The sequence below is a fragment of the Hyperolius riggenbachi genome, chromosome 3 (assembly GCF_040937935.1).
Source record: "Hyperolius riggenbachi isolate aHypRig1 chromosome 3, aHypRig1.pri, whole genome shotgun sequence".
Lineage (NCBI taxonomy): Eukaryota > Metazoa > Chordata > Amphibia > Anura > Hyperoliidae > Hyperolius > Hyperolius riggenbachi.
In genome coordinates this window covers 140,885,184-140,909,127 of record NC_090648.1, presented here as the reverse complement: position 1 = coordinate 140,909,127, position 23,944 = coordinate 140,885,184, and the positions used below count along the sequence as shown (strand labels likewise).

The 23,944-nt window shown below is 43.1% G+C and overlaps 1 protein-coding gene and 1 long non-coding RNA gene across 4 annotated transcripts in view; one reads left to right on the top strand and one right to left on the bottom strand.

Moving 5' to 3' along the window:
* Positions 1–23,944, top strand: part of IGDCC4 (immunoglobulin superfamily DCC subclass member 4) — a 169,600-nt gene that overhangs the window by 88,115 nt on the left and 57,541 nt on the right. For all 3 annotated transcript variants that reach the window (XM_068274998.1, XM_068274997.1, XM_068275000.1), the window contains 7 exons: positions 1,036–1,191; positions 8,460–8,870; positions 8,963–9,127; positions 13,175–13,312; positions 15,020–15,190; positions 18,003–18,233; positions 21,513–21,620. In XM_068274998.1, the coding sequence (XP_068131099.1) occupies positions 1,036–1,191; positions 8,460–8,870; positions 8,963–9,127; positions 13,175–13,312; positions 15,020–15,190; positions 18,003–18,233; positions 21,513–21,620 (1,380 nt within the window). The remainder of the gene's footprint in view (positions 1–1,035; positions 1,192–8,459; positions 8,871–8,962; positions 9,128–13,174; positions 13,313–15,019; positions 15,191–18,002; positions 18,234–21,512; positions 21,621–23,944) is intronic.
* LOC137563046 (uncharacterized) lies at positions 7,639–15,956 on the bottom strand. The gene is made up of 3 exons (XR_011030233.1): positions 15,871–15,956; positions 12,407–12,484; positions 7,639–7,737 (listed from the first exon to the last, which is right to left on the bottom strand). It is a non-coding gene; the product is annotated as an uncharacterized lncRNA (long non-coding RNA).

The following is a 23,944-nucleotide window of genomic DNA, read 5'->3' as shown; positions in this document are numbered from 1 at the left end:
GTCTCCGCCTTTGATGTTGTATAAGTTACTGACCAGGGTTGCCAAATCACCCCTTTAATTAAGACAAGTCTTAAGTTATGCAGGTTCTGGGGCTACCTACATATAATAAGTGCCTGAACTGCAGAATTCATATGTGTCAGTAATTAAAGGGATGATTTGACAACATTGTTACTGACGCAGAACAAGTATGCGGATCAGGCGTTTCTACTTTCACTCCAGAGTCCAGAGACGGATTAAAGGACCACAGTCGCGAAAATCTTAAAATATAAAATACAGTATATGTAAACTTAAACATATCAGAAGTATGTTTCTTCAAGAGCAAAATGAGCCATAAATTACTTTTCTCCTTTGTTGCTGTCACTTACAGTAAGTAGTAGAACTCTGACAGAACTGACAGGTTTTGGATTAGCCCATCTCCTTATAGGAGATTCTCAGGGTTTTCTTTATTTTCAAAAGCACTTAGTGAATGTACGGTGATAAGGGAGGCTGGCCAGCATCTTTGTATAAATCTTTTTCAAGGAGTGTCTTTGTGTTTTCATAAAGAATAAAGGCCATGCTGAGAATCCCCTACGGAGAGATGGACTAGCCCAAAACCTGTTGGTAATGTCAGATTTCTACTACCTACTGTAAGTGACAGCAACATAGGAGAAAAGTAATTTATGGCTCATTTTACTCTGGAAGAAACATGCTTCTTATTTGTATGTGTTTATATATATTTTAAATGTCAAGATTTTCGCAACAGTGGTCCTTTAAGATGTAATGTCACCCTAGGCAAGGTAGTAGATTTAGCACCCCCTTGTGGTCCTTTTGATGAGGTGAAGTGGAGATAGGACAGAGAAGGTGGCAGGTGGTCCCCTTGACAACCACTAGGCCCCAGGCAGCTGCCTAGGTTGCATGCTTGTTCCAAGAAGGGACTCTAAGCCAAAGCCTCAGCATGCTCTCCAGGCAAGTCAGATGTATAGGATGAGTTTAGCTGTGCCAGGATGCTTGCTTGTAGCAGATGCTTATTCCTCTGACCTTTTCATTACTCTGCAGATGGAAGCCCAGTCTCCTCTGATATCCTTCTAGTGGGACAGAGCAACCTCCTGATAAAACACGTTCAGCCCCATCACGCCGGCGTTTATGTGTGCAAAGCCAGCAATCCGCACAGTCAGCACTTTATCACAGCTTCCGCCCAGCTAAAGGTTCTAGGTGAGCGCAAATACAGGAGAGCAGCGCTTGTGGCTGCGAATGGCAACATCTCGGAGACTCACTTAAGCTTGCTTGTATGTCGCCTAACACATAACTATTGCATTATTAATATTATCCATGAATTGCGATCGCTTTCAGTCAAATGTGATTGTTTTATTGAATAAATCTATCCAGATCAATCTGCTAATTTGAAAAAACTGACGCTGATTAATAAATGGATCTGAGCACAAAAATACACAAGCATATCAACTCTCCCCCTAAAGGAAGGGGCCCGATTTTGTAAAATATACCTTTTAAATCAACGAAATTTTCAGTTCCAATCAACCAGAGAGTTGTTTCACATCGATTTTCACCAAACACTGCACTGTTTTCTGTACTGTGCGATTGTAAACTGTTGCATTGAAAGATTACATCTTATGAAAATATTGTACCGTTAATGGGCACCTTAAAAGAAATTTGTAAATGATGCAGGCTTGGGGGAGATGTAGTCCATTGATGTGATTACATCTCCCGGCTGGTCCTAGCCCTCCGAAAGTAAGTAAAGGCCCATACACACGCTTGATGTGTAGGAACGACTGGCCCATCAGACCCTCCTGCTGGGCGGGCGTTCCAGCGACAGTCCGGTGTGTGTACAGTCTGTCTGCAGACTGATAAGGTGGTTTCTGAGCGATCCGCGCAGCGGGCCTTAAGTGTTCGCTGCCTCCCCAAAAGCCCATGGTTTGTTTAATTCGTTTTTTAACCTTGGAGCACCCAGGTACTTAGTTTACTTTTGTATGTAAGGCCTCTTTCACAGTGGGACGTTGCGTTTGATGCGACGTTAAAGTCGCACAACGTGCCCCTAACGTAGCGTATGTAGGTTATGCAATTGGACGTTATTTTGAACTGCGCTATGTGTCTCGGTGCGCCGTTTTCGTCGCATACTGATGGAACGAAAACGGCGCATGCGTAATATATATATATGTTTTTTAAGAAAACATTACTGAGCATGTGCAACACACATAACGCAGCAAACGTATTGCTAAACGCACAGCATGCAGCACCTCCTAAATATTGCTACACGTTACACACAACGCAACGTGTGCACTGTGAATGTCGCACAGACTTTGTATTGGTATGCGTTACTCTGCGTTATAATTCTTTATAATGTGCGACTTTAACGTCCCACTGTGAAAGAGGCCTAAATCCACGTGTGTTGCCAGCATAAGCATTTATACGCTTAGGGTACTTACACATGTCCAACTTTTTTGAACAACTTGTTGTCCGACTTGTTGTTTGAACGACAAGTTGGACATGGCTACGCGCTGTCGAGCGACTGATAACAGCCTGTTTGCCCGATCCGCTCAGCGGATCTGTTGGACTAACTGTCGTTCAAACAACTATTATGCCAGGTACACGCTACGGGCTTGATTCAGTAACACGTGATCACTCATATCACGGCAGTTTTCGCATTTGCGTGCGATCGCGAATTTTCACGCAAAAACGATTTTGTTTGCACGTAAAAACTTGCAAATTCGCAATTGCGTGCAAATGCGAAAATGCGTGTGAAAACGGACGCGATATGAGTTATCGCGGTTTAGTGAATCAAGCCCCATGAGATTTTCTGGCTGATTTGCTGTCAGATCGATTATTTCCAACGTCTGATCTGATTTTCGATCGATTTCCGAGCTTTTTCCGATCGATTTCCGATTGGTTTCCATTCACTTCTATCAGAACTCTATCGGAAAATGATCAGAAATCAATCGGAAATCAGATTGGACATGTTGGAAATAATCGATCTGACATTTTATGCTAGGTACACACCATGAGATTTCTTGGCAGATTTACTGTCAGATTGATTATTTCCAACATGTCCGATCCAATTTCCGATCATTTTTCTATAGATTTCCGAATGTTTTCCGTTCACTTCCATCGGAAATCTATCAGAAAATGATTGGAAATCAAATCGGATATATTGGACATAATCTCATAGTGTGTACCTAGCAAAAGTTGTTTGTCCAACTAATAGACATTCAAACATTAAGTCGTTTGATCAGTCATTTAAAGGACCAGTGTAACAAATGTTTTTGTTTTTTTTCAAATAGTTACCTTAAGTGCTGGTGTAATAAGATTAGAGGTAACCAGCATTTATTTTTTTATAATGTGCAGCATGAGTCATAAAATCTTACATTATTCATTCAATCACCCCACTGTATTGGCGACGTGGGACAAACTAACCTGAATAGGGGTGTACCAAACGGCAGTTTCAAAGTATGTAAACTGCTCTGACCCCTGCCTTGATCGGCCGCTCCAAACAAGCGTTGACACAGCCGCCTGTACACTCAGCGGGAGCGCCTGTCATACTGACAGGTGACGTCACCGCATTACACACTGGAAGCCTGCTGGGGGCACCTATTGAGGCTAATGCCTAGTACACACCATACAATTTACTGTAAGATTTTCCATAAGATTTACCTGCCAGATAGATGATTTCCAACATGTTGGAAATTATCTATCTAACCATCTATCTGCCTAGCAATTAGGCATTGTTCTACTCAGCAGGAGATAACCAGAAGACAATGCACCAGAGATAATGACCAGCCTCTACCAGTACTTTACAGAAAATAATCTAATTTAAGAAAATCTAACAGAAAATTGTATGGTGTGTACTAGGCATAATGCTGGGGATACACGGTATGTTTCTGTACCGTGTATCGACCAGCTGATCCGGCCAGCTGATAATATTCAGCTGGCCCGATCAAGCCGCTCGACCCGCGCCCGCTCGATTCCGGCCGGCGGACAATGGCAGGGAATCGAGCGGCTGATAAGGACCGCCGGCGGGGACGAGCGCGTATTGATCCGCGCGGACGAGCGGGGACGCGGCTGGAGTCGATCCGGCGGCTAATCGGCCGCCGGATCGGCCCGTCTATGCCCAGCATAAAAGACCGCACACTTCAGCGCAGTGATTAGACTGCGCATGTGCACAAGTCTCTTAGCCTCAATAGGTGCCCCCAGCAGTGCCTGTGCAGACGGGACTCTGAAGGTCCCCTCCGCAGGCTTCTAGTGTGTAATGCAGTGACGTCACCCGTCAGTATGACAGGCACTCCCGCTGAGTGTACGAGCAGCTGTGTCAGCGCTCGTTTGGAGCAGCCAGTCAAGGCAGGGGTGAGAGCAGTTTACATATTTTGAAACTGCCGTTTGTACACCCCTATTCAGGTTAGTTTGTCCCACGTGGCCAATACAGTGGGGGGATTGAATGAATAATGTAAGATTTTATTACTCATGCTGCACATTATAAAAAAATAAATGCTAGTTACATCTAATTTTATCACACCAGCACGTAAGGTAACTATTTGAAAAAAAAAAAAACATTTGTGACACTGGTCCTTTAATCTAGTCCATTGTTCTATCCAATCCATTGCCCTTTATCAAGTTGGTTACATGTAAATTAGGTAAATTAGTATATCAGCCGCTTTGTTGGTCAGTGTATACGACTTGTTGTTTGCACCTCAAGTCGCTCAAACGACCAGTTTAAACAACAATTAAAGTGGACCCAAATTAAAAATACAAGATTTCAGAAATAAAATCTATTTTCTAAATTATAATAATAAATAGCAGCCTTTTTTCAGCTGCATGATGACAAATATAAAATATTTTACATTTATTGGAGAAACCCCTCCCTTCCTTTCAAATTGCCGGACAAAATCCGGCAAACTAGTGGAGTAGGTGGTGTCCAGCAAAGGAGGAATTGCTAATGGCTGCCACCTGTATAACCCTAGTTATGAAAAGAGAAGGGTGAAAAGCATGCACTGAAATGCTCATAGGCTTGAAGGAGTGTTTATTTATCTTTGTGTGTGTCAGAGTGGTGCAGCTAAATCATTTGAACTAAAAAAATGTTTTGTTTGGGTCCGCTTTAAGTGTAAAGTAGGACATGTGTACACGCCTTTAGGGCCAGTGCACATCAAATACCGCTAGCGGATCCGCAAACGCTAGTGGTTTTTGAAGCGGTTTTTCTGAGCGATTCTAGGCAGGTTTAGAGAGATTTTCTAAACATGCTAAGCGTTTCTTGGAGCATTTTTGTGTAGCGTTTTTCATATTTTGTTACAGTACAGCTGTAACTGAACAGCTACTGTAACAAAAATGCTTGGAAAACTGCTCTGATCTAGTGTTTTTCAGAGCAGTTTTCCACTTTCCTATACTTAACATTGAGGCAGAATCGCCTCAGAAAACCGCAAAAGTGCTGCAGGACCCGAGTTTGCATTTGGGGACAAAATGAACCGCTTTGGTGTACACCATCCCATTCACATTCATTAGCCAAGCGGTTTTCCCCCGCAAGCGTTTTAAAAACGCTCAGAACTGCTCTTGGTGTGCACCGACCCTTAGACAAGTCATGGTGATGACCTGGAAGTACAGGCTTTACTTTGCAATTTTTGTTGTTGTACATTTGCTGTCAGCTTTGTACTATGCAGGTGCATCTGTATTATTTTCATTTTTCTGATTATGGCCTACAGGTACTGTAATAAACATAAAGTATAAGCAGGCACCTCCTTGTAAAGCAACAATAATTTGTGATAAGTCAAAGAATGCTAATGTTCCGGAACCACACAGCTCTCTTTTTCAAGGGGATGTGTTCTCGACAAAGTCTGGCGTGCAGGCAAGGTAAAATTCCCCATATTCGGAAGGACAGGGAGAAAACCACCTTTATCCAGACGCTCTCTGGCCATATGGTTAGTCAGCTCTTGAAGCTCTGACTCCAACCACAAGCCACTCCTTGGAAATCTCTCCCAAATTCTGGAATGGGATGTACTTCACAAAATGTTGCTCAGCTATGCCTGTATACAGCACTCTGTGAGCAGACAGCTTCTCTTGCAATGACCTTTTGTGGTTTACCCTCCTTGTGGAGGATATCAATGTCTGTTTTCTGACCTACTGTCAAGTCAGCAGTCTTCCCCATGATTGTGTGGCCTATTGAACCAGACTGAGAGACCTTGTGATAGCTCAGGACACATTTGCAGGTGTTGTGGGTTAATTCGTTTTGTAGAATGAGACAGCACGAGTCTACAATATTCAAATATTCGTAGATACTGAATTGTTGGCTTTCATAACCTGTAGACCATAATCAGCAAAGTGAAATGAAATACATTCTTGCAATGTCAGCACTATATACCGTAAATGCTAAATAATAATAAAAATAACTCCCTCTGTGTAAGGCCCGGTTCACATTAGCGGTTGTTTGCCAAACGGACCGGATGACCTATCCGGATCCGGACCGGATCCGGATCGGAACCGTACGGTTCTGATCCGGATCCGATCCGGATCCGGTCAGGTTGCATCAGGTGGTAATCAGGATGCGATCCGGATCCGTTTGGCAAAATATACGTAAAAAAAAAAAAAAAATGTTGGGGTCTGGGAGGTCAGCAGAAGGGGGACCTGTGGAATCAGGCCCTCTGCTGTTTAGCACTCACCTCCACCTCCGACATGCTGCCAACATCCTGCCAACACCTCCAGCTCGTGCTGCTCCACTCCAAAATGCTTGCCCATGTGTCCCCAGCCAGTATCGCCGCAAAAATCCGCATAGGAAGTGGGGTAGAAGATCCGGATTTCTCAGCCAGTGTGTTGTGCGGCCTCCGGTTCCCATTTGTTTGTATTGGCCGGATGGTGCAGTCCGGCTCCGCCCCGGATACGGCTGCCGGAGGGGCCGGATGAAACAATAGCGCATGTTGGAACGGAGGCCGGAGTCCGGATCCGGCCCGGATCCGGTCCGGCTCCGGTTCTGCAGAACGGACCCATGTGAACGGACGCATAGGCTTTAATTGCTATGCCGTGCGTCCGTTCCGTCCGTTCTGCAGGCGGTGCGGCTCCGGCACGGCGATTCCGGAGGGCCACCGCAAGTGTGAACCGGGCCTTAGGAATCTGTGTTACAGTAGAGTCTCATTTATCTGGCTCAGGCAGGGATTGCCTGGTGTCAGATATGTGTGATTGCCAGTTGCTTGAGAAGTGAAGCAACCGGCGTTAAGAATAACACTAACCCCCCCCCCCCCCCCAACGGATTAACTGCACAGTGGTCAGTGTGCAGCAGAAACTGCTTGCACATCCTCCGGGCAACGTCCTTTTTACATCTTGCAGCTCCGAGCTGCTTTGCGGCGTCCTCTGTGCACGGCCCTGATATGTCATGTGACACGATGCGGGCTAGATGACACGCCGGGGAACGCCATACGAGGCGGAGGATGCGTAAGTAGTTTCTTCTGCACACCACTGCGCAAAGTTAGTTAGGAACACCCCATTGTGTCGTGCCAGGCATACCGATTAGTTGAGACTGCTGGATGCCTAAGTTCCAGTTAACTGGGACTGTGCATGAGTTTCACTTTTTCAATTGAATTACTGAAATAAATTACCTTTTCATTGATATTCTAATATATTAAGCTGCCCCTGTAGCTTAGAGCAGCAATTTCATGCAAATTAGCAGCTATATGGCTCTTGATATGGCAACATTTGATGGTGAATAGATCTCTCTCGTGTGATTGATTCTTGTAGAAGCCTTTGCCAGTCCATGGACGCCCTTGTATGATGCTGTAATAAAAATGCATGCAAATATACAGGTAGTTAAAACTCATCCATTCAATTTAAAGTATGTAAAATTCCACACTTTTGTTTTGAGTCCCATTGGGGTATATCCACTAAACAGTGGTAAAATTGCAGTACACAAACAACACATGGCATTTTTACTGGTGTTTAGACAAGTAGCGCATAGCACAACTTGCGTTATGTATACAATGTACACATTGCTTCGGTAATTTGCGTTACGATGTGTGTGTAACAGGCACTATATAACCACATCATGTTGCATACAAAACGCTTGTTGCACTGTGTGCGCAATGCATGCTACACAACTTGCATAAGCATCGGTAGACTGTTACGGCTATTTGGTGAATATACCGCATTTCTGTGTTATTATTATTTATTTTATGTGTAAAGCTCCAACTTACTATGCAGAACTGGACTACAAATAAGGTTAAAAACAACAAAACATAGGACACGGATACATTACTACGTTTAGGTACAAGGCTCTGTTCATGAAGTCAATGGAGTGGTGGTCGATCAAGTAGTCCAGGTAGTTTAATCAACCAATGGGATAGTCGTGTGATAGAGTAGGAAACACAAGACGAGGACCCTGCCCTAAGGCTTACAATCTAGATGGGGGGTTGGTCTCTCTGTTTTACCAGTTGTTTGTAGGAACTCAGTTTAGATAACTAATAATAATTCAAATTTTTCTCATCTTTGACCCATTTCAGTGCCCCCACTAATCACACAACAGCCAGAGATCGTCACGCGGGCTCGGGCTGGCACTGCCCGTTTTATATGCACAGCTGTAGGAGAACCTGAGCCCACAATCACCTGGCTAAGAAATGGGCAGCAACTTTCTTCAAATGGGCGATTGAGAATCCAAGCGAAGGGAAGTCTGGTGATCACGCAGATTGATCTGGAGGATGCCGGCTATTACCAGTGTGTGGCTGAGAATATTTTGGGCAGTGCTTGTGCAACAACAAGACTTCATGTGACAGTACAAGAAGGTCTACCTGGTCCACCTCAAGACTTAAGAGTCTTGGCTGTGACCAGCAGGACCGTCACTGTGACTTGGGATAGGCCACAGACCAACTGGGAGAGAGTCATTGGTTTCTCTCTGCATTATAGTAAGACAGCTGGTATGTATAGCCCTACATCTTTAGCAGTCACTCGCTGAATAGGTATGTTGGTGACAGATGCTTATCTAAACCCTTTAATAAATGTCTTACAGGTTCTGGGAACATGGAGTATCAGTTTGCAATCAATAATGACACCATGGAGCTCAATGTAAAATACCTGGAGCCCGGGACCAATTACACCTTTTATGTTGTAGCTTATTCCCAGCAAGGAGCCAGTCGTGCATCAGAGCCCATTGTGGTACAAACGTGGGATGATGGTAAGTGGATCTACTAGTTACACTTCTGCACTCATGCTATAGCACACTTCTGATATAATGTGGTATCAAGATGACATGGAGACAGTGCTGTGTAATATGGTGGTGTGGTGCTTTATAAATAATAATAAATACAGGAAAGTTAAGGCTCATACACGCGTGCAACTTTTCTGCCCAACTATCGTCCAAACTTGGTCTGTTGGATGATAGTTGGGAGTCTGAACGTGTGACAAACGACTAGACGAGCAACTGATAACGGGCGGTTTGCCCAATCCAACAGGTGGTTTAATTTGCGCAACTGTTGAACTGATATTGCTCAATTGGCCAAGTGTGTACAAGTCTTACGTATAATAAAATATGACACCTGGAGGCTGGGTTTACTTGATTTTTGACTGCTGTATTGATAAAATCAATCTATAACACAATACAAAATCATACCCTTTCCCTAAGCTATTGCACCAATCCCTTCCTATGAAATATTCCCCGGCAAGTATGCACTATATGGCTCCAGCTGAAAAAACTGCCCCTTAGCTGTAAAGTCACTAAGATGCTCAAATGGCTTGTTCAGGCATGCACGGATATCCTATTATGTCCATACTGCAGTATAACAGATTCCTTATGTTTAAAGCATGCTATTACTCACGCTGCCACCACCGCTTGTGAAGTTATCTTGCGTCTCAGCTCACCGCAAAGCTGTTCACCAACTTGGTGACATTGAGTCCTCTCCGTTGCTGCTTCCTTCCGCACTCAGGGATATCTTGCACAATCTACTGCCTCTACTTGTGATACAGCGTGCGGGCGTCCCCGCTTTGCCGGAGGCTAGTTAGCGTTCTCCCCCTGTGCGTGGTACGGCTTCAAACGCAGCTGGTCCGGAGTGGATGACGTCTCTCCTCAATTACGGTGGCCTAGACAAGGTAAAAAGGTCTATGCGTTTCGTCAGATCCTTCTTACTTTCTCAAGACCAGTGACGTATGTTCAGGCTCCCTCTTGTGGTTATTTATATACTGGCAGTTCATACTTCCGTTTATTTTTCTCCAGAAACTTTGTACAAGATACGGGATTATATTGATTGTGCAACAACGAGAGTGATCTATCAATTGATTTGTCCGTGCAAAAAGATTTATATAGGCAAGACAGGTAGGGACCTGGGAACACGCATAGGAGAACACATAAACAACATTAAGAATAACAAAGAGGAGAGTACAGTGGCACAACATTTCAGGGAATTCCATAACAGTGACCCCAAAAATCTTAAATATAGGGGGATATGTCAATTAAAGGTAAGCCCCAGGACGGGAAACTTTGATAAAATACTTTTACAGAAAGAAAGTATGTGGATATACAAATGCAAAACATTAGCCCCAAGGGGATTAAACACTCTCAATCTCAATCTCAATTTGGGTGTGTTTCTCTAGATGCACTTTCCCTTGGTACCCTGCAAAAATTCTTGATGAAAGTTTTATTTAAATGATGGTAAAGTGGACCTGGGTAAAATATAGGTAAAAAGTGGATGTGTTGTCTGGGGTTCTATACGTAGGTCCCTCCTCTCTCTCTGATAAAATATTGTGATAAGTATCATAGGGATATAGAAAAGTAGTATAGAGATGCTCCCCATAGAAGGTTATATCAAGGCATGGTCAATTTTATAATTCCAGGAATAGAAATTAAGTGCAAGTGCAATAATGAAAAAAGCCACAAGATGGTGATGGAGTGCACTAGGATAAAGTTTCTGGAGAAAAATAAACGGAAGTATGAACTGCCAGTATATAAATAACCACAAGAGGGAGCCTGAATATACGTCACTGGTCTTGAGAAAGTCAGAAGGATCTGACGAAACGCGTAGACCTTTTTACCTCGTCTAGGCCACCATAATTGAGGAGAGACGTCATCCACTCCGGACCAGCTGCGTTTGAAGCCGTACCACGCACAGGGGGAGAACGCTAACAAACCTCCGGCAAAGCGGGGACGCCCGCACGCTGTATCACAAGTAGAGGCAGTAGATTTTGCAAGATATCCCCGAGTGCGGAAGGAAGCAGCAACGGAGAGGACTCAATGTCACCAAGTTGGTGAACAGTTTTGCGGTGAGCTGAGACGCAAGATAACTTCACAAGCGGTGGTGGAAACCGGCAACATTACACTAAAGGCTAAGTCCCGGGCAGCGTGAGTAATAGCATGCTTTAAACATAAGGAATCTGTTATACTGCAGTATGGACATAATAGGATATCCGTGCATGCCTGAACAAGCCATTTGAGCATCTTAGTGACTTTACAGCTAAGGGGCAGTTTTTTCAGCTGGAGCCATATAGTGCATACTTGCCGGGGAATATTTCATAGGAAGGGATTGGTGCAATAGCTTAGGGAAAGGGTATGATTTTGTATTGTGTTATAGATTGATTTTATTAATACAGCAGTCAAAAATCAAGTAAACCCAGCCTCTAGGTGTCATATTTTATTATAAGTAAGAATGTGTACAGCACATAAAGTAGGATTATTAGTATACGTGTGTACAAGTCGTTTGAAGGACTTGTACTTGTTTAGAATGCGGCCATATCGGGCAGTCTGTTGTTCGCTTGCATGCCCACTATACAAATGAGTTGGTCATTCAGTTCGTTGGTGCGCGGAAAATACAAGTCTTGCAATTGCTTGGTTGTGTGGTCAGTCATGTCATTGAGGTGCACTTGTGTACGAGCCCTTAGATACTTCTCTTGTGACTCCCGACATATTAAGGTATTCTAAAAGTCTCATGGTTCTACTGTATTACTTTCTGCCTTCATGCATTTAAAGCGAACCTGAACTGAGAGGGATAAGGAGGCTGACATATTTATTTCCTTTTAAACAAGGCAAATTGCCTGGCAGTCTGCTGAGCCTCTGTGTCTAATACTTTAAGCCATAGACCCTGAACAAGCATGCAGATCAGGTACTTCTGACTGAAGTTTGACTGGATTAACTGCATGCTTGTTTCAGGTATGTGATTCAGACACTAATGCAGCCAACGAGATCAAAAGGAAAGCCAGGCCACTGGTATTGTTTAAAAGGAAATAAATATGGTAGTCCCTTTCAGTTACAGTAAGCTGTACTGTAGCCACTTTTCCCTGCTGCGAGACGAGTATCTTCGTCCCTGAAAACTGCACTTGAGCTCCCAGGGAGGTAGATACTTGTCTCATCCAGATTGATGAATGGTAACATATGTTCTCAAAGCCAATCTAAGTGTCTAATGTATAATTATCACTGTTACAACGAACATCAGTAATCATTCCATGGTAAAGAAAAAAAAATAAACACCTGTCACTTCCTGCTGGCTGGAATGCAGCTGGAACTGTGTTCTTAAAAGCAGACTGTGTGGGGACATCTAGAAGCCTCCTAAAAAATTACAACAGAAAATAATACAATATAAATTTTCTATACTTATATCAAGCTCATTTAACCCCTTCTGTTTCCTCCCTGCTCCCATATAACACACTTGTACAACCCCCCCCTCCCCCCAAGGAAAAAAAACGTGATGGAATTCAAAACACAATACATAAATTGTTACATTAGGGATTTTTTAAACATATATGTCATGAGTGTATATTACTGTTATTTTTGCAAATAAAGGCTAATGAGAAAACCAAAACCACAAAATAGAAAAGATACACCTTTAGTTTCAAATAAAATGTTGTCGCCATACATTGTATTAGGAACATCATTTTAACATTGTTATAACCAGGACAAATGGGCAAACAAAATGTGTGGGTTTTATCTACAGTAGCCCGTTTCATTTTAAAACTATAATGGCTGAAAACTGAGAAATAATTACCTTTTTTCATTTTCTTTCTTATTCCCTTTAAAATGCGCATAAAATAAAAAAATTCTTAGCTAAAAGTACTACCCAAAGAAAGTGTAATTTTCGGGTTATCGGCCACCTCAGCCGACTTTAATCTAGTTTAAGATTAATTGAACCCTTTGAGGAGATTGCATGCCTGTCCTTAGGATTTAAGCCTTGAACTTTTGTTAAATAACTATTTATAGGAAAGGTGTATCCTGTACTCTGACTTGCACACTCTTCTCTAGTCCCAGCAGCTGCCCCCTTGTTGTCGCTGAACAGTGAGGCTCCTGACACCATCCATGTTAAATGGCTGCCTCTCCAGCCTGAACTGACTAATGGACACATCACCAAGTACCGTATCGAATATGCCAACCAGCAAGATGGTAAGAATGCAATTAGGTGTTTATCATTGGTCATTATTCTCATAACATGCAACCGTATAAGAAGCAGAGTGTGCTTGAAAGACAACTGCCAAAAGCTATGTTCTAGTCCAGTTTCTTCTCTGTGATTTTCCAACTTTTTTTTCTGTATACAGTATTGTTCTTTCTACTCTTCAAACGAGAATTTAAAAAGGAACTGTACTGAAAATAAATGCCATTTTTCAAGTTGTTAGCTGCTGAAAAGTTATTTTAAATGCAAGATGAAAAATTATCTCTTGGAGAAAACTCAGGAGGAAAAGTATTTGAGTAGGGGCCAGCAGGGGCTCTGATTCAAAAAGCTTTTTTTCTGAGTTTTGTCACAGGCGATGTTATCACAACTATTTAACAAAATACCCTACCTCTCCCTCTAGATTGTAAGCCTTTGGGCAGGGTCCTCCTCCTTATGTCTCCTACCTGTTCACACACCTCCATTGCCGTACACCCATCTTATGGATCTGAGTAAACTCTTAAATGTGAACTTGACTTGCCTAATCTTTATGCTCTCGTCCAGTGACTGACTAAGCATTACCTTGTACTCATACTGTGCTGCGTGATCTGGTTTGCATGTATTCCTGTATTGTCATATTGCTGTATGTCACCCTTAAATATTGTCTGTAACCTAAACTAATGTCCAGAGCTGCGTAATATGTTGACGCTTTATAAATACAGTAAATAAATAAATAAAATACCCTTTCATCCCCCATCAAGCAAAAAAAGTACTCAAAATAAATTTGACATTACTTTTCTTGCCTACTTTTTATAGGTTGTGCTGATAAGGTATTTTATAGGTAATTTAAAATAAAAAAAATCTGAAAAAAAAAGCTGTATGTATGTCATGTCAGTGAAATCAGGGCCAGAGAGAGAGGGATCTGCAGGAACTGTTCATGCAACCCCCCCCCCCCCCCCCACTAGCATCATGAGCTATCATGAGCTGACTCAACATTCCAGCCTCATGTTATCCCCGCCCACTATCCCGCCCTACCCACTCCCACCTTCCAAAATTCTCTGTGCTTATTGGCTACAAATCTACTAGTGTACACCAATATGTTTTGCTGTAATTGCTGATTGTCCGTTTGTCCAATTTCCACAAAAAAGATTGGACGTTTTATGCAGGCTCTCATTTTGTGTCTGCACTAATGTGTTCATTTTGTTATGCATCTCTTCATATTTAAATGTATAAAGCAATTCAAATGATACATTATGCAGTGAAACATGTAAATCTCAGATAAACATGTATGACAATGTATGACAACAAGCAATGGAATGGTAGGCTTCACGAGGATGAGAAATCAGCTTGCAGCAACTCAGGCCCAGTACACACCTTAGACATTGGTCAGCCATGACAATTGGTCATGACTGCTTCAGGTGATGAATCCCAAGCTGCTCAGCTCAGCTTGTTGCAGCTTGTTCTGCCTTATGAAAAGTGGAGTGCAAAGGAGAAGCAATTTCAGAAGAAAATAACAATACCAGTCCTCAGGCTTGGCTAATCACCTGACATGATCACAAATGATTGTTTTGGATAACAAAAAAACTGTACAAGTCCCTAAGAAGACATAGCGATCAAAACACATTTTTGATTGGCTGTTACAGCCTACTATACAGCGATGCATGTTACATTGTTATTCCCACTGGTTGCTTATGACATTCCTTTCCTCTTATGTAACTCCTTAGGTTTGGTCTCTGCCCTGGAGACTGAAGGAAATGAAACTCAAATCACATTATTTTCTCTTCAGTCTAATGCTGTCTATAAAGTGCGGATCTCGGCCAGCACCTCAGCGGGATATGGAGCGCCCTCTAACTGGGTGGTGCAACGCACTCTGGGCAGAGGCAACCAGACACAAGGTGCGTGATTACAATGGAGGCATGTTGCTTGAATTTCTTTTAACCAGAGTTGGTCAATGGCATGATAACTGGACCATAAAGATGCTCTCATCAGTTCTACACAAAAGCTAAGCATAACAGTAACTAGGGATGGAGAATGAGATACAGAATTTCCATAATACAGCATCATCCCTGGCGTTAACAAGAGGAAGCAACTTGACATGCTAATAACTCTTGCTTGTGCGTAAAGTCAGGGATTGCATTTGATTGGTCCGATTTCCAAGCTGCATGGATTTTGCAATAAGCTTCTGTACCGGTAGTTAACAAGATGGCCTAAATCAAGTTGTATTTAAAATATTCCTGGGCTGAGAGTGATACGGAGGCTGCCATATTTATTTCCTTTTAAACAATACCAGTTGCCTGGCTGTCCTGCTGATCTCTTTAGCTGCAGTAGTGTCTGAAACAAGCATGAGACTAATCCAGTCAGATTTCAGTCAGAAACCTCTGATGTGCATGATTTTTCAGGGTCTATCGCTATTAGAGACTGAGGATCAGCTGGCCAGCCAGACATTCTGCATTTTATAAAAGGGAATAAATATGGCAGCTGTCATATCACTCTCACTTCAGGTGTGCAAATAATATATACAAATAAGAAGTAAGTGAGCCATAAATTACTTTTCTCCTATATTGCTGTCACTTACAGAAGGTAGCAGAAATCTGGCAGAACCAACAGGTTTTGGACGAGCCGATCTCCTCATGGGGGATTTTCAGGCTTTTGTTTATTTTCAAAAGCACGTAGTGAATGGCAGTTGCTCTGTCCAACTGCCAAACAAGTGTACAGCAAGCAGGGAGGCTGGCCAGCATAACTGTATAAATCCTTTTCAGGGAATGTCTTTATAAAGAATAAAAGCCTTGCTGAGAATCCGCCATGAGGAGATGGACTAGTTAAAAACCTGTCGGTTCTGACAGATTTCTACTACCTACTGTAAGTGACAGCAACATAGGAGAAAAGTAATTTATTGCTCATTTTACACTGGAAGAAACATACCTCTTATTTGTATGTGTTTACATGTATTTCAAAATGTACAATTTTCTCGATAGTGGTCCTTGAAACGATACTTGAGATATGGTAAAAAAAAAGAATTGATACATACCTGGACCTTCCAGATAAGGTGCCGAACGCTTCCAGTCATGGGAGAGTGATGGGGACCTGTGTGGGGCCGGGCCACACATGTGCAGTGGACCCCCGTCTGGCGTGACTGGAGCCCTAATACCGGACAAGAGTGGCGAGGGAGGATGGCGAGATAGGCAACGGTGTACACGGGGCTGGAGGAAGCCCCAGGTAAGTAGATCCTTTTTTTCTAATTCACCTCAGGTTCACTTTAAGTGAGAAAAAAGTAACACAACCTAGTTGTATGGAGGATCCGAACTATACATATACAGGTGTGCTTTAAAGGAATACCAAGGTGAAAATAAACTGGTGAGATAAACAGTTGTATCTATCCTCATTCTCCTAAAAATGACTTAGTTTTATTTTATATTTAAATCTACTTTTTAAGTTTGTACTGTTAAACTATGTTCAATGTGTCATTCATTGAAGTATGCCAGAGCTAAAAATCTATGAACTATTGACGCTTTTTATCTTTTTCTTGCTCTCAGAAGCCATTTGCTGCTAGGAAAGTATTTTATGGCTGTAATTCCTTATCAGTGTCCTCTGGCTCCAGATTACCAGGTCCCGAATGGACAGAAACTGTCACTTGCATACCTGATGCTTAACTTTTTCAGGCACAGAAAGAAAAAAGGAACACAGCCTAGTTATTTGTATTATTGGCACTGTACATACACAAGTCTATCTCATCTTGTTACTTGTCACCTTGGTATTCCTTTAAAGATACACAGCAGGTCTTCACACCGGAATACAATCCAGCACGGTGGCGTAGTGGTTAGCGCTCTTGCCTTGCAGTGCTGGGTCCCTGGTTTGAATCCCAGCCAGGTCAACATCTGCAAGGAGTTTGTATGTTGTTGTCTGCGTGGGTTTCCTCCTATATCCCAAAAACATACAGATAAGTTAACTGGCTTCCTCCTAAATTGGCCCTAGACTACGATACATGCTCTAAACGATACATACATAGAATTATGACTATGGTAGGGACTAGATTGTGAGCCCCTCTGAGGGACAGTTAGTGACAAGACAATATACTGTGTACAGGGCTGCGTAATATGTCGGCTCTATATAAATAAATAAATCCAAGGAATGCTTATACTGTTAAAAATAAATTAGGTTTCCAAACACAGGGTTCTGTGATACAGATAGCCCAGCAAGCTTATGGTGAACCAGAACTCCTAGGAGTGTGTAAGGGGCTAAACAAGGACCAAAAAGCCTCCATACTAAAATGTTATGCAAAACAGAAGTTTGCCTTCTGAAAACATATAGGTATTTGCGATTATTCAGGTTTGAGCAAGCAAATGATGTCTCCCACAATGCATCACTGCTTAATATGCAAATTGTCCCTTTGTTGCCCCTGTAAGCTAACTACACCTCCAGAACCGCTGGTATGCAATGATGTGTCAGGACAAAGATATAATGTCAGGACATCATTTTTCATGCACAGTCCATTAAAGACCTACATGATTCTTTTGCTGATCTTAGCCATAATAGTTCCAGCATGACTATGTTATGTGATGTTCCATTTGCTTTCCATACATTCCAAGCTCAGCAGGACGGAGAGCATTGTCCTCTGGTTACCCAATGTTTTTATGAGTTATTCCAGCTGTTATCCCTTCTGTTCTTCCCTTGCTCCACTAATATGTATGGATTCCTCTCTCTGCACAGTGGAGCAGCCAGCAGTACAGCTGAAAGTCATTCCCCAGACGGACTCCCTGTTTGTGAGCTGGCAGTTGCCCCGCACTGATCTTCTGATCACTGGCTACAGGCTGTATTATCGCATGGTGTGTCCTGCCCTGGACTCTACAGCATCGTGCCCACGCCGGGAGGAGAGTGACTGGGACGCCGGGCCTATCAAGCTGAAGAAAAAGAGGAAGCAATATGAAATCACTGAGCTGAGTGAGTTCATGCCAACGCATCTGGATTTGTATGCGGGTCACATGGGCCTGGGACAAAAGCACCAGCTGGCTGACACATGGCCAACTGATACATCCACCTTGCAATATTTGTATAATTGTATGACTATTACAACCTACTACTAAGCAGTAGTAAAACACACTGATTGTTGCCCCATGTGGTGTACATCTTTGTTGTCTCTAAAAGTACCCGTAGCCAAGGCCGCATTTATACTGTACCTTTTGTTCCCCAAGGCCAAGCATTTTGGGGCTCCCCTTTCTTGTGCAGCAGCGCCCCTCCCATTCCATGTGTAGCCCCCTCTTCCATGTGTATCCTCTATCTACTGTAGTCCCTATCCTTCATGAACAGCTCCCTTGAGCACCAGTTTCCCCTTTTCATGTGTTGCTCACCATTTTCACCCTCCTCTTTCATATGTAGTAACCCCTCCTTCATGTCCAGGTGCGCTCAGCCGCCCAAGGCCCGGGCCTTTGGGGCCTTTCCAGAAATCCGGCGCTGACCATACCCTGCTTACTATTTTTAAAAATAAGATGTTAGCAGTGGCGTAGCTACTGGGGATGCACAGGTAGTGACTGCACCAGGGCGCCTGAACCAGAGGGGCCCACCAGGAGTGCTTCTACTACTGCTGTGTTAGCTAGATGTGCTTTGAATACTGGTAATCATTAATAAATTGTGAACCTCCCGTTTTTTTTTCTCATCTTTTCAAATGCCCCTTTTCCGTGAGAGGCTGAAGGAGGTGAATTCACCTTTTGCGCCATTACTGGGGTGCTACGTGTTATACACATGTCCCCTGAGCTCTCATACATCATATGACCTATGAAGCTAGCTATATCTTACTTAATGAAAACTGGTTATGGTAGCCTGATCTGTCATACAGATAGGTAATGAGACAATACCTCCCAACTTTTTGAGATAAGAAAGAGGGACACTTGAAGACGCGCCCCTGCCACACCTCTAACCACGCCCACCACCACCATGCAAATCACAAAGAATTTAGAATCAAAAGATGTAGTTTTATATTCAGACCAGCTGGTCCTCTTTATCATCAGTAACTTTCCTTCATTTTAACATTTGAAAATAATAAATATATTAATTTAATTAATGGGAATTAAGTTTAGAGTCAGTTAATCACATTTTATGGAGAAAAATACATATATTTACATAGATCTGTACATCAGTCCTGAAAGAAAGACAAATGAGGGAGAAAGAGAGACGGGGATTTGGTTCCTAAAGAGGGACTGTCCTTACAAAAGAGGGAAAATTAGGAGCTATGATGAGACCACTGCTCTAGAGGGCTCACTTAGGACTGCACATTAGCCCCTGCATATGCTTTACATTGGCAGTATAGTTGTAATGATTACCACTAAAGATGGTTAGTGAGATGCTAATACTTCTGGTTTGCATGCAAATTGTATGCAGCTTAAGATTGTGCCAAATGCACTTCCTGGCCCAGTTCCAAACCTCATTAAATGTGCATGCAATCTGATTGACCATCACACATTCCCACCGTGTATGTTTTGCTTAGTAGTTCTCCGCCCCATGCTGTGCCATATTTTTGCTGCTTGCTACTGGGAAAGCACAGTGGGGCAGAACCACACTGCCAAGTGGGGAGCGTAACACTTGCACTGCGGCCCATGTCTACATAGCTACGCCTCTACTACTCTGCTACGGTCAAATACATAAGCCCTTTTCATTCTGTCGGTAACATGATTCTGCTAATCTCACCTTTCTTTGAGGCTAGGTTCAAAGTGGGATTTTGCGTTGTGTTCCCCATTCAACAGGAACACAAAGCAATAATAAAGTCGTACCGCACATTACCACAACATTAGTGTCACCTACAGTAGTTATAGTGAAGCATACAGACAATGAAAAGTATGCTTCCCTGTATCTGTTAACGTGTACATTTAGAGGTAACACCTGCTTGCAGTGCGTTACTATAACGCAACACATTACACCATAACGCTGACGCCGCACTGTGAACGTCGCATAGACAGTGTTATAAGACTTTATAATGCGCGACCATAATGTCCCGCTGTGAACCTCATTGTTACTATTTATAATTAATTTCTTACCCCAGGTGTAAAATGCAATTTCTTTCAATAATACAGACTGGACTATTTTGTATAGTTTCAAGGCTCCTATACATGTTCCTGTAGACCGTTTATAGTCTGATTTTAGCCAGACCAAGCAACAATTGCAATATTTACGGACACCTCCAGACCACAAAGCATTGGCTAACTACTATTAGGCCACGTTCACATTGCACGCGTTGCCGTCCGGATTTCGGGAACGGGTGCAGGAGGCAGACACACACGACATCAGAAGTGCATAGACTGCACTGTCTGATGTTCACACTGCATGCGTTGTGGACCAGTGCGGTCCGCAAACGCATGCTGCACACATTTTTTCCCGAAACGTGCGTGCAACTCATGCAAACACAGATGGCGTGCGTTCGTACTCGCTCCTACGCGCATCTGCGTTTGGTAATATGAACTGGGCCTTATAGTGCTCTGATCGTCTGTTTTTATAGTCTCCTCAGTGTGCAAACATGCTTGTCTGATGATCCAAGCATTCGTGCTGATGCACACAATTTTAGAGAAAGTTTTCTTGCATTGAATCATACATGTAGAGTATATATAATGCTTCTGGCCAGCTTTAGAAACACCATAGTGTGCAGTCTGGTGCATTAGTCAAAATATCCAACATATAATATAAAAATAATAATGACAACCACAACTTAAAGTACATCCGAGGTGAAAATAAACTGATGAGATAAACCATTGTATCTATTCTCCTTCTCCTAAAACAGACTTTTTAAAGATATCCCCCAGTTTTATTTTATAAAGAAATCTACTTTTTAAGTTCTTACTGTTCCATTGCCTCTGCTCAATGGCACAGGCATTGAAGTATGCCAGAGCTCAAATCTATGAACTATTGACTCTTTTTATCTCTGACCTGCTCTCAGAAGCCATTTCCTGACAAGTGTTTTATGGCAGTAATTCCTCCTCAGTGAGGGTTACGCCATAGTTTGACCCAGTCCCGCCACGGACAGAAACTGTCACTTGCATACCTGATGTTTAACTCTTTTGGGCAGAGAAAGAAAAAAAAAGGAACACAACCTAGTCATTTGTGTGCTTGGCACTGTATATACACATGTCTATCTAATCATGTCACGTCACCTCAGTTGTCCTTTAAAGCTCACAGAAATAAAAATTAGCTGAGTGCAATCTACAGTATTTCTGACCCAATTTATTCTTGTTACAGAACCCGGACAGCTGTACCAAGTCAGATTGGCCACTTTCTATAAGAAGCAGGAAGGGCAGACGATCATGTGGGAAGGAAGAACCAGACAGATACCCACCGCTCCACCAGGTAATAGGCCCACTAGCTTCTTTACAGTGTTTGTCAACACATCTGAAAGAAGAACCCTGCATTGCACAAAGCCCATTGTAAATCCTCTGACCTCGTATTGCTAGTGGGCCAGAAATATCTCAGTTATGGAGCTGTTTCTGGTCGGCAGCAATTGGCTCATGAGCCTTCTGGGATTTTTAATAAAATACTTTTAAAGTAAACCTGTGTCCAACAGTTTTTGGAGAGACACTCAGGTCTAAAGATGGCCACAGACCATACAATGTTTTACATATCTTTTCAATTCCAGAATTACAATCAATTTTTCTGACTGATAGTAACATTTGAAAAATCTGTCCAATGTACCACACACATCTTCAATTTTCCCCCAGTTATGGAAAAAAATGCTTGAAAACTCAGAAAAAATTGCTTGGGTCTGTTTATCAAGTAACTGACAATCTACCACATACCATTCAATTTTCATAAAAATTGATCAGAAAAACCCAACACTCACAGTCTTTATTCAGATTTCTCGAACAAATGAAAAAAGCTTTTGATATTTTGAGAGTAGTGTCAAAATTATAATTTTTTCCTTGCTGGTGGCTTAAAGGGGTTCTGTGGCATGTATAAAAAACAAAAACTGACACTTACCTGGGGCTTCTATCAGCCCCCTGCAGCTGTCATGTCCAGTGCTGTCCTCCTACGATCCTCAGTTCCCCACCGCCAGTGCCGGTTTAATTATTCGTCTAAGTAGATGAATAATGCTTGTTCCCGATGAAAGCTTTCTTGTACTGGGCCTGCGCATTAAGCTCCCGATGATGCACGGCTGCGCAGCTGCACTCTAGTTAGAGGAATAATTGGACCGGCACCGGTGGCGGGGAATGGAGGATCGTAGGAGGACAGCACTGGACATGACAGCTGCAGGGGGCCGATAGAAGCCCCAGGTAAGTGTCAGTTTTTGTTTTTTTATACATGCCACAGAACCCCTTTAAAAGACAACTGAAGTGAGAAGAATATGGAGGCACCATATTTATTTCCTGTTAAACAATATCAGTTGTCTGGCAGCCCTGCTGGTCTTTTTGGCTGCAGTAGTGTCTGAATCACACCAGAAACAAGCATGCAGCTAATCTTGTCAGATCTGACAATAATGTCAGAAACACCTCATCAGCTAAATGTTTGTTCAGGGGCTGTGGCTAAAAGTATTAGAGGCAGAGGATCAGCAGGATAGCCAGGCAACTGGTATTGTTAAAGAGAGTCTGAAACCTATTTTTTAATTTCCTTATATTGCGCAGAGAGCTTCAGCATTAAGATCCAAGCTGATTTGCCTGCCGCATCCCCGCCGCAAAACGAGGTATTTATACCCCTGAAATCCTGATGCAAAATTCTGCGATTGCAGAAGCAGAGCTGTGGGCTGTAGCTCTGCCTCTAAACCAGTCAATCTCAGCCGATCTCCGCCTTTCCCCGCCCCTCTCAGTCTTCTTTCACTGAGAGGGGCGGGGAGAGGCGGAGATCGGCAGAGATTGACTAGTTTAGAGGCAGAGCTACAGCGCAAAGCTCTGCCTCACCCAGGCAGCAAAATCTGTGACTTGTAAAGTTGTGGAATTTTGCCCCAGGATTTCACACGGGATAAATACCGGTACCTCGTTCTGCCACGGGGATGCAGCGAATATGCTTGGAACTTAATGCTGAAGCTAACTGCACAATAAAAAGAGATTTAAAAAAATGCTTCAGACTCTCTTTAAAAAGGAAGTAAATTTGGCAGTCATTTGACATGTGTTGTTGTGCTAATTTTCGCACCCAAATTTTCTGCAGAAAACAAAGGTCCTACACGTATGCTTTTTTTCAGAACGGACATGCATGCAATGGAAGTCAATGGAAATGCCAATTTTCGCATTCCCAATATGAAAAATTTGCATGCAAATGTAATGTTAACCAGCTGAGCGGTCTGGACGAGCTCAGCTCGTCCAACACCGCCAGCGGCTGCCGCTCAGGCCCTGCTGGGCCGATTTTAATGAAATAAAAAGCAGCACACGCAGCCGGCACTTTGCCAGCCGCGTGTGCTGCCTGATCGCCGCCGCTCTGCGGCGATTCGCCGCGAGCAGCGGCGAAAGAGGGTCCCCCCAGCCGCCTGAGCCCAGCGTAGCCGGAACAAAAAGTTCCGGCCAGCGCTAAGGGCTGGATCGGAGGCGGCTGACGTCACGACGTCGGCTGACGTCGATGACGTCACTCCGCTCGTCGCTATGGCGACGATATAAGCAAAACAAGGAAGGCCGCTCATTGCGGCCTTCCTTGTTTATTCTGGGCGCCGGAGGCGATCGGAAGATCGCCTCCGGAGCGCCCTCTAGTGG